This window comes from Typopeltis vanoorti, chromosome 1 (assembly GCF_054136105.1).
Source record: "Typopeltis vanoorti isolate ZY-2024b chromosome 1, IOZ_Tvanoo_1.0, whole genome shotgun sequence".
Taxonomy (NCBI): Eukaryota; Metazoa; Arthropoda; class Arachnida; order Uropygi; family Thelyphonidae; genus Typopeltis; species Typopeltis vanoorti.
In genome coordinates, this window is record NC_143549.1 from 5,870,744 (window position 1) to 5,882,509 (window position 11,766).

At 34.2% G+C, this 11,766-nt stretch overlaps 1 protein-coding gene across 5 annotated transcripts in view; it reads left to right on the plus strand.

Moving 5' to 3' along the window:
* The window catches only part of LOC150109760 (adenosylhomocysteinase-like 1), a 440,710-nt gene extending 435,134 nt beyond the window's left edge, over nucleotides 1-5,576 (plus strand). For all 5 annotated transcript variants that reach the window (XR_016549840.1, XM_090408492.1, XM_090408303.1 and 2 more), the window contains one exon: nucleotides 4,167-5,576. Coding sequence is in view for 4 of the 5 variants with exons in the window: in XM_090408492.1 (XP_090264618.1) it covers nucleotides 4,167-4,173 (7 nt within the window). In the remaining variant the exon portion in view is untranslated. The remainder of the gene's footprint in view (nucleotides 1-4,166) is intronic.
* Nucleotides 5,577-11,766: the final 6,190 nt, after the last annotated feature.

An 11,766-nucleotide genomic window follows, 5' to 3' on the forward strand; every position in this document is an offset into this window, starting at 1 on the left:
ATTAAAAAAATCTTTTTACATGAGATTTTCCATCATTAATTTTGTATTTATATATTCACCTCTTAGTGCTTTTTTGATTCCACTGCCCTGATAGCATTTTTTCAAACTTTTTTTATTCTCTTCAAACTAAGTAAAAATTCAGAACATTGGAAACTCATTTTTGAAAATGATCTGCATTTTCTGTAAGTGAAATGTTAATTATGAAAATCTCAATTATTGTAGAAAGAGTATTAAAAGGCTGTTGTATATAGAAAATAGACTTTGGTGTTGAGTTAACTTTAGTATCATTCTGAGATCTGTTTCTCACCGAAGAAATCTCTTCATAAGGCCTTGATATGATCTCATCTCGACTATTGTGACAACATCTGGTCTTTTGTTGTTTTCAATTTGATTCAGATACAATGGAGAGTGTGCTAAGGAAAGATGATATTAGGACTTTGAAATGCAGATTATGAGTGTGGACTGAAAATTGTGAACTGCAGACACTAGCAAATAGAAGAGCTATAGAATAGAGACCTACATACTAAAGGGTGATATGGGACACCAGTAGATGGAATCTTTTATTTCATGGAGAGTGGGGCAAGAGGGCATCCATGCAAGTTGAGAATGAATGCAGACAAGAGATATCTGAAAATATTTTCTAATTTTTAGATTTTTCTCTCATATAGTGATATGTAGTTGGAATGACTTTCCTTTTGGAGGTGGTGAGTGTGCAGGTAATAAATGAATTCAAGAAAAAGTGGGACTGCTGGCACGGATGATATATGACCTCCCTCAATGAATCTGAGTACCTGGAGGGGAGTCAGGGACTACCTTATGTTCTATTACATTACCCAGAAGGCTTTTCAACTTTGAAAGCACATTTGCAAATATCTGGGGGGGGGGGGTAAAGATGAAAAAAAAAAAAGAAACAGGGTTTCTTTTTTTTATCATGTGATATGCAGTTGTCAGCCATGTAATATACTGTCAGCCAGACAGTATCTTTCAATGCATTAAGTTTATGAGCCCAGTTGCTTTTTCAAAAAAATAAGATCCAAAGAAAATCCTAGGGAATATTTTAGATATGTGGCCAATTAGAGGAGAAATGACTGTGGAAGAATGATATTGTGGGATAAAAATGGGAATAGAGTGACTGATGCAGAGGACATAGTGGAATTGTTAAGTGAACACTTTATTGGAGTATTTCATCCTAGAGGAGTCAGTTTTAATGCTAGAGGGATAAGGCAGGTTCGAGGTTTAGAGGTACAGGAGGAGAGTGTGTTTCAGATACTGAGTACTCTGGATGTTAGTAAAGCTGTGGGATTGGATGGTATTTCACCATGAGTTTTGAGAGAATGTGCTAGGGAATTGACAGTGCCTTTAACGTGGCTTTTTAATGAAAGTCTGGCTTTGGCAAAGGTGCCCAGGGAATGGAAGGAAGGTAAGATAGTGCCATTGCATAAGGGTGGTAACAGACTGGAAGTGTCTAATTATAGGCCAGTCTGTGTGTCATCAGTAGTTGTTAAGATCTTGGAGAAAGTAGTGAGGGACCGTATACAGCACTGGGCAGATTAGGGTAATGTTATCTGTGAGAGTCAACATGGATTTGTGAAAGGGCGCTCTTGTTTTAGCAATATGCTAGCCTTTTATAATAAAGTTACAAGAACATTAGATGAGGGAAAGACATATACTGCAATTTTCTTAGACTTGGTGAATGCATTTGACAGGGTGCCACATGATAAGCTGATATTTAAGTTGCAGCACATGGGTCTGGATGTCATATTGGTCAACTGGATTCAGAATTGGCTGTCTGATAGGTATCAGAGAATTGTGTATGGTGAAGCAGTTTCAAGGAGGCAGAGGGTTACAAGTGGAGTCCCACAGTGCTCAGTACTAGGACCTATATTGTTTAACCTTTATATCAATGACATTGCCAGTGGATTGCAAGGGGAAATTCAGTTGTTTGCAGATGATGCGAAGCTAGGAAGGATTATTAGTAATAGTGCAGATGTGGTAGCCCTGTAAGAGGATTTGAATAAGCTAAATAGATGAGCAAATGAATGGGGGTGTCAGTTTAATGTAGCAAAATGTAAGGTCTTGAGGTTTGGGAAACATCGATGGGACTGCATTCTCTATGGAAGGAGTTATACTGGAGGAAGTAGGGGAGACAAGAGATCTGGGGTTGATGATTGATAGAAACCTGAAATTTAGGGGATATATTGCAAAGGTGGTGAAGGTAACAGAGCGGATTGCTGCAATTATGAGAAGGACACTGACCTGCAGAGATAAAAGGGTTATCATTCCGTTGTATAAGTCTCTGATCAGACCACACTTAGATTATTGTTCTCAGATTTGGTCCCCAGGATTTGAAGGGGATAAATTAACTGTGGAATGGATACAAAGATGGATGACAAAGATGGTTTAAGGACTGTACAAGCATAGTTATGAGGATCGGCTGAGGGAATGTGGACTGCAGAGTTTGGTGGATAGAAGAAAGAGAGGTGATATGATTGAGACTTTTAAACTGTTGAGAGGTGGTTACAGGGTTGACACTGGGGAGTTCTTTCGCTTGGTTGAACAGCGGGAAGGAGTGATTACAAGAGGCCATCCCTGGAAGTTATGAAAGGAAACTGTGAACAAGAGGGTGAGGAGTGGTTTCTTTGCAGGGGGGGTTGTTGAACCGTGGAATGCATTGCCTGATGGAGTGGTGAGAGCGAGAACGGTCAATGAGTTTAAGAAGTGGTATTTCTTTGTGTTTCTTAAGGGGGACCTCCCATCGATGAATCTTGACAGACTTTATGTTCTTAGGAAGGACCTCCCACAATGAGTCTTTTGACTCCATGGAGGCCTGAATAATAATAATAATAACAACAACAACTAGATATTTGTACTCCTTTTGGAAAAGCTGTTTAGAAAAGACTGTTCTAACACAGATGGAGAAAGCAGAGGATAAAAATAACTAGTTTAGTTTGAAGTTGGATAGTAATATTGTATGTTTAGTTATTTTCAAGTACTCTTGAAAATAACAAAAGAGGTATAAAAGAGAAACAGAATACTTGTGAGAAAGTGACTGGAGTTAGTCTCTGAGATATGGTAATTTCACCAGAATTCCATCTTCCTGGTAACATCAAATATAAATGGTTGAATTTGGTAAAAGATTTTTAAAACTCAAGGAATGGGGGATTCAACATTAATTTTTCCCAGTCATATATTCCAGACAAATTGGCAAAGTGAATTTATTTATTAAACCATATGATCAAATAACCTCTGAATAATTTATTCACCAAGCAACAAGATGAATTTTTAACAGGAAGAAAATTATATTCCTATAACTTCCTTTACTGGAATTCTTTATAAAGTCAAATATTTTTTAAAAATGAAGAAAACATTTTTATTCTACTACATAAGATATGTGATTAATTCCTCTTCCACATAACAGAGGAGTTGGTTGCAGATTTGGTCACCGGGTTTTCAGAAGGATGAAGAGATGTTGGAAAAGGTCCAAAGGAGATTGACTAAGATAGTTTCTGACCTCTGGAATGTTGAGTATTAGGAAAGATTGAGAAGATGTAATTTGCAGAGTCTGGTGGACAGGAGGAAGAGGGGAGATATGATAGAGAGACAAGTTGGTAAGGGGTTGTTATAGGATCAATGCTGGAGAAGTTTTACAGAGAATAGTGGGAGATCAGGGAGAACCAGAGGTCATCCCTGGAAACTGTATGAAGAGGGTGTGAGTATGGGAGTGAGAGGCAGGTTTTTTTCATTCAGAGTTGTGAATGATTGGAATGCTTTGCCTGAGAATGTGGTGTCTGCAAAGAGTTTGAATGTGTTTAAAACATGGTATGATGAGCTGTGTGTGTGAGATAAAAGGACCTCCCAGATGAGTCTTTGACTCCATGAGGTCTTGGGGTGATAATAATATTTGCAGAAAATATACATACGTATGCAACATTAAGCACAGAGAGGATTTTGTGTATTAAAAATGTGTTATTAACACATTGACTCACAGTTTGTTGCTGATATGTATCTGTTATTTTTTATTGCATTGATTTTTTTTAATTTTTCTGTATTCAGCTTAAGCTTAGGAATAACGTTTTTTTTGACATGCACGCACACACACACACATACAGATTCATTAATTGGACATGAAGAGAAAATAATGCTTATGTATTTATTTTTCTTTTCAGGTATTAGCCAGTCTCATTTTAACAGTGAAGTGATAAAGAAATCATGGAGTGATACTCCTGCCTAGGTCCAAGACTTACAATCACTTGATCTCCTTACTTGTTATATATCATTCCGTATTGTACAGCTCCGTATATAGACAGCAAGTTGGAGAGACTCTGTTGTACATTTTAAGGTAAATCATTAACCCTGGAATATATTGTGAAACCAAAACAGTTGGATAGGACAATATTAGAAGAACATCACTTTTTGTAATATACAAAAATATATCTATTTTTCAATGTTAGCAGCAATGCTAGCTTTTGTTGATTGCTGAAGTTTTTATGGTGTGTATTATTCTTGAACTATATGAGGAATAACTTTTAGGGTTTCTGTTTAAATTAAGCAAATAAACATTGATTTTTGACATTTAAATATCAGAATATGTGTTTAATGTTAGTGCTTTTGTCTTGATAATTTATCCAACTATCACATTTACAGGTTAAGCAATTTTTTCTATATCTGTTGGAACTGAATGCTGATATTTGCATTGCATATTGAGTGCTTTGCCAAAAATTTTTAATATATTTAAGAAACGTATTGTAATCCCCCCCCCCCAACCTCTTCCTCTTTTATGTCAATTTTTAAAAATCACCCATAGATTCATTTCAATATATTACATGGCTATTTCTATTTGTTTTAGGATTCCTATGAATTTGTTTTTATGTAACTGGGAAGAATAGAGTATGAACGTTTATATTTATCGAAATGTTTTTCATTAGTAAGAATTTTTTTCCCCTGATTTGTGAAAAACGAACATTATATTTGAATGTGTTTAAACTATTTTTGCTATTTGCTATTATTTAAGTTTTTAATATCTTAGTGCTAAAATGTTTTTTGAAGTAGAGTTTGATGGCATGTGTAATTAATGTTAATTGCCATATGTTGATCATCAAGTACGCATATAAAATAATACATATACTGTGTATTAAAATTTGATTCTATAATACCTGTATATATATTTATATATTTAAATTAACTAACCAGAATGTCCTTTTTTGGTAATAACATGATCAGTTCTGCTTAAACCAGTTAGTGTTTTTTTCAGTAAAATACTAGGGTGAGCATGCCAGGTATTCACTGATCAGGAAAATCTGCAGTGATCTGATTGCACTTGTATCACATCATGAATGAGAATTCTCAATATCTTTGAGGAAATAGAATGATAACTATACATTTGATTCTGGTAATCATGTTGTGCATCAGTATTTATTATTGTTTTATATATATATTAGATATTTCTTATTCTGAAAATAAACTGCATTTTATATGTATTCTATAAGTGAGATGCTATACAGATTTGCCTACTTGAAAATTAGAAATAGCAATGTGTAAGATTTTTTAAATAAAAAAACAACAACATATAATTTTAATAGTTTTCTGAATTGATTAGAGTTAAAAATTAAATTTAAAAATAGTTGCTAGCTGTGAAGGTTTTTTTTTAGTCCAGGAGTTATAATGTGAAATTTAACACTGTGTGTTAAATACTTAAAGTAATATATATTAAGTGTAAAATATATATGGCATACTTGCTTTTTTTATAATCTAATATTGATTTCTTTTTGTCATTTTTAAATCAGTGGGAAATAGAGTTCAATTTTTAATTATTTTGAAATTTAATTCAGTGAGTCATGATATAAGACTTTATTTGTTTGTGTTATAATGTATTGTATACATGATTTGCTCCTGTGATTTCATATGCATTTTCACATGTCAGAATTCACAACAAACAAATATCTATAATTTTATAAACATTAATGACAACTTATGCATGATGCCCATTATATCAGATAGTGAATAGTGTGTGATACTTAATTGCAACACATTTTTTTGCTGCAATTAAGTATCATACACTATTCATTAGCCCAATTTAACCAGTTATAATTTAGTTATTCCACTGAATATACAGTGGGTAGTTTGATAGTGTGAAATGCTTGGAAGGCCTTAATTGTTCAACTGACATGATATTTATAGTTTCACACAACTGTCTGTCACTTAATTAGTATTCTATTTTTTTAAAATAAAATACATTTTAATAAAAAATATCATTTGTAGATATTGTTTATTTGTAAGCTGGGATGGTTTATCTTAATGTGAAATCTTTTATTATTATTATTTTTATATTTATTTATTTATTATTAGTATTATTAATTTTTGGAAACTGTAAATTTTAAATAATTTTATCATTTAAATGCATGAGCTTTGTTCTCCAGCAGTTGTTGTACAGTCAATCAACATTTTTCAGAGCCAGTTGTAAAAGAAATTTTCCAGTCCTATCTCAATAACGGAATGAATTTAGAAAGTTGTTGAAACGGTGACTAACATAGCATACCAATTGGAGCAATATTTCAAAATGCTGCTTTAGTATCATTATTCCTTATAGGTGAAACCACTAACTATATTTCCACTCCTTGTTTGAGATGAATCTTAAAATAAAAATATTATAGCATATATATATATATATATATATATATATATATATATATATATATATATATATATATATATATACAGGGTGTTCGGGATAAATTTGACATATTTATAATTAATTATATTTTTCCGTAAGTTACATGTATTAACACACACTTCTCTTCATTTAAAAGTTTGGACCCTTCTTCATTCATATACAAGATGTCAGAAAGGATGGATAGCTGGAACCCACCTGAATCATGGAAGAGAATAACTTGTATCATGATGATTCGTGCCCGCCATCAAAATAAGGATATTACGACTGCTGCCCAATGCTCCCTGAATACAGTAAAAACAATCAGGCATGAACTAGAGACTTGCAATGGTGACTACGAGGATGTAGCAAGAAGAAAGATCCCTAGCAGACGATCTGATTGCGTTCGTACAGCAGAATTCCTCGCAAATCTGCAGGAACAGGTGTTGAAGAACCCTGGCATTGGAATTCGGGCTTTGTTCGTGGAGTTGCTAACTGTAGTCAAGCCCTGGATAACAAGGGTAGCCAATGGTAGGCCGTATGTATGGCAGCAGGATTCGGCCCCTTGCCACACCTCTGGGAAAAGTCAAAAATGGTTGTCTGAAAATTTCTACGACTTCACCAGTCCAAATGTTTGGCCTCCAAACTCCCCAGACCTTAACCCCATGGATTATTTTGTATGGGGCGCAGTTGAAAAAGACACCAATCGCACTTCCAGTAATACAAAAGCCCAGTTAATGGATAAAATTAAAACAGTTTTTGCGGCCCTTCCCAGGGAGACTGTAGCATCAGCTTGTTCGAGGTTCCGAAGCAGAATTGAAGCTGTGATCGATGCTAATGGTGGTTATTTTGAGTAAATCTTGTTGATAGTATTGTAATTAACTCTGCCTGTAATGTTTTTTTTGTCAATTCATTAAATTTAATAGATACAAAGAAGATTTTCTTTTTCCTTACGAAACTGTCAAATTTATCCCGAACACCCTGTATATTGATATAAATACAAGTTACTTTATAAAGATGTGATTATAAATACATATGATATAGTGGTAAACATTTTCCTGTAACCTGAATTGTCCATTTTTTAGTGTATTTTTGTATTAATGGGAATGGAAAAAATAATTTTGCATTATTGGTTGCAATTGGTTTCTAGAGTAGAGTTTTCTTATTGCACTGGCCTGTTATGATACCAACACTCTTCTTATCAGAGGCTTGAAAGATTTGAAAGTTCCATGTTTAGGTTCTAGAGTAGACTTCTGGGTTATTTAACCCTTATCCCAAGTTTGGAATACTGTAGATTTCCATTTTGTAGGTGCAGTTCACCAAATAGTTTAGTTCTTGGTGCATTCATGGTTACTTATTTGTGTCTGAATCCATTGTTTCATGAGATGATCATCTAAAAACAATGCAGTAAACCAAAATAAATATTATTCTTGACTAAAACACTGGGTTTTTATTTGGTTATTAATATGTAAAGATATAAAATGAATAATATATGCACGTAAACACAAGAAAGATATTTAATTAACCAAATATTTCGGTCTGGAAATAGCAGACCATCTTCAGTGGCACTGCAAGAACAGTTCTTGTAGTGCCACCGAAGATGGTCTGCTATTTCCAGACCGAAATATTTGGTTAATTAAATATCTTTCTTGTGTTTACGTGCATATATTATTCAGTCTTTATGTCACAAGTATCCTTAAAACATCAAAGATATAAAATAACTAATTTTATCACAAACTACATATGGCTTCTTCAGGATGAAAGAAATATATGGCTAGCAAATGTAAAAATGAGGTGTGAGTGGAGGATCTGAGAGAAGAAGTGAAATCTTTGAATTATATTTGGCCATGTTCATGATGATTATGGAGTTGCCTTTGTCTGCCTAAAGAATCATGCTGTCTTTGTTCTTTCTTAAATTTGAAAGCACTCTCCTTTCTGAGTTAGTGATATTATTTTTTGGAGGAAGAGGGCAAAGAAAGAACTGTAGCCAGGATTCTAAGATCAGTAGCTGTATTCCATGGTAGAGAATTAAGGGCCTTTTCAACACTGCATAGGAAATCAACTTTTCGAATTTTCTTAGGAGTGACTGCAAAGTTATTCAGTATCATGTTTTTGGTTTTTGTTAAACAGTGGTTGATTTGTATTCGTGTCATTAATACAAACCAGCACACCAGCCAACTCTTTAAATGCCAACCTATTAAACCAATTAGGTAATTCAATAAGTCCTTCATATAACCACACAATCTCATCCTGGAGAAAAAAAGAAGTGCATAAAAATGCTTCCTGTCCTTTACAATAAAACTCTGAAATTGAAGATCTGTGTGACTGACAATAAAGTGATACTGAATATCTCCAACTGGCTGTTTAACAAAAACAGAATAAAATATGCTGAATAAATTTGCTGTCCCTCCTAAGCATTCCAAGTGTTGATTTCATGCAGTGTTGAAAGGCTCATAGTTCTCTACCATGAAATACCACTGCTTTTCTTTCTTTATTTCTTCCTTCAAGAAGAAATGTCACAAACTTAGAAAAGAAAGTGTTTTCAAATTTAAGAAAGAACAAAGACATTACATGTCTGAAAAGCAGACAAGGCCCTGCCTCAGTCATAAACACAGCACAGCTGACTATGACTGTGGTAGTGCCTTGTCTGCTTTTCAGACATGTCTTTGTTCTTTCTTAAATTTGAAAGCACTTTCTTTTCTAAGTTTGTGATATTTCTTCTTGAAGGAAGAAATAAAGAAAGAAAAGCAATAGTATTTCATGGTATTTATTTCTTCCTTCAAGAAGAAATATCACAAACTTAGAAAAGAAAGTGCTTTCAAATTTAAGAAAGAACAAAGACATTACATGTCTGAAAAGCAGACAAGGCCCAGCCACAGTCATAAACACAGCACAGCTGATTATGACTGTGGTAGTGCCTTGTCTGCTTTTCAGACATGTAATGTCTTTGTTCTTTCTTAAATTTCAAAACATTTTCTTTTCTAAGTTTATGACATTTCTTCTTGAAGGAAGAAATAAAGAAAGAAAAGCAGTGGTATTTCATGGTAGAGAACTATGAGCCTTTCAACACTGCATGAAATCAACACTTGGAATCAAAGACTTCTCTTATACCTCCCTAGACTATGACCTTAAATGGACAAATCACAAAGAAACTAATGAATGCCTACAAAATATGCTAACTTATCCAAACAAATTTAATGTGAAAACTCAAATCTATGCATCCGTTGTCATCAAGGTTGTATAGGGGTCTCAAAAATTCACAAGACTGGTTGTACCCCTATAAACGAAGAGCTGGAACTTCTTCTCCACCAACTCACACTTAATGAATATCATAGAAAACTTCCAAAAAATACTATTCTCCAATCTCACTCCATAACCAAATCCTGATATGCGTTATAGAGACTCAGTTGTAATCGCTTACATTGGCAGGCTCTCAACCAAAACTGCTAATCTTCTCAAATCTTAAGATATCGCAGTTGCTTATAAACCTATTCTTACCATATATAGTCTCCTCTGCTCTCCTTCTATGGACATTCTGGGATTTACTTTGTTCTAGAATCCTAGAAGTTTTGAGATAAGAAAGAAAGAAAGAACATCTTAGAGGCATTGCTCATAATAGAGAAGAAAGATCAGAGTCATTATTATTACATGACACCTCCAAGGAGTCCAAAGACTCATTGAGGGGAGGGTGCCTATTCTACAGCTCTCTGTCTCCCCCACTCAATCCATCAACAGCAAACTGCAACTACCATCATCATCTACACCAACACCATCTACTGCTCACCACCACTAGTATTTTCACAGACGATCACAAACATCCATCCATCTCCAGCCAAAAGGTTGTGGGATTTAAACCCATAACCTTTTGGCTGGAGAGCAGATATGCTAACCACTTGGCCAACCAGGCCAGCAGTTAGTCATCACTCTTCCCATACACATAATGGGAAGGAAAATGGAACAAGAGCTCTCTATCTTGTTTAGAAAAAAAAACTTGCCTCTTGTCAGATAATCCACCATAGTCATTTTTTTCTCATCGCTCTCTCAGTAAAAAAGGACTGATTCTAAGTGACATTTGGAAATGCTTTATTAGATTTCTTCACAACCAGATAAGTGTTAGTTAATCTAGGATTTTGCTCCAGAGACCAAACACAGTATTTTTTCAAGAGTTTTCCATAAGCAAGATGGTGGTCTCATTAGCTACCCCATAAAGAAATTTGCAGTGAATATCCATGCTACAGTAGGATTTAAATCTGTATTCTGATTATAGAGCTCAGATGCTATTTACTCAGCCAACTAGGTCAGCAACCTTAATGTCATCCAACTTATTGTTAGTTGGTGCTGTAATGATTTGGAATATTATCAATAAATTAGTAATTTTATTACATGTGGGTATCTGTTCTGTTCAAAAATTTATTATTGTGATGTCACATTTAAAATGTCAGTCACTCCTAAGTTTTCCACAAAATTTTTTTTTTAAATAATGAAGAAATGAAAGTTAAGTAAATGCCCCCCCCTTCCTCTTATCTCTTCAAGAATATTTGAAGAGATAACAGGAAGGGTCAGGGAGGAGGTAAGAGAATGAAGAGAAGGGATGACAACAATAGAAAATTTACATTTTTGCTAAGCTTCTTTATCAGAGGGTGAAATGAAAGAAAAATGGGATATTCCACCACAATCAATTAAGCAATTCACTTAAAATGGAACTGTCTACTTTCATTGTCCTCTTTCCTGATCCCTTCCATCTGTAATTAACTCTTTCTGTCTTTTCAAATTAGTATAATTACTTCATTCTTTCTGCTCCCCCATCTCCCAACTTGAATCTCTTTCTCCACACTGCAAGTATCTTCAGATCATCATCCTTCTTCCAAGGGCTTTGTAGTGGAAAATAATTCACAGCAGGTGAATGATAGTAATTACCACACATTATCCAAACTGATGTATGTGACATAAAATTCTATACCATAAGTTGGCTAGTATATACTGTACCCACACATATAGTATACATCCCTGTACTTCCACTTTTTCAGCTTTTTTTCTTTTCATATTGTTATTTTGCTTATATGATCACACACAAATGTGGTATTCATTTTGTGTACATTTTCTTGTCTTCCACTTTTTCA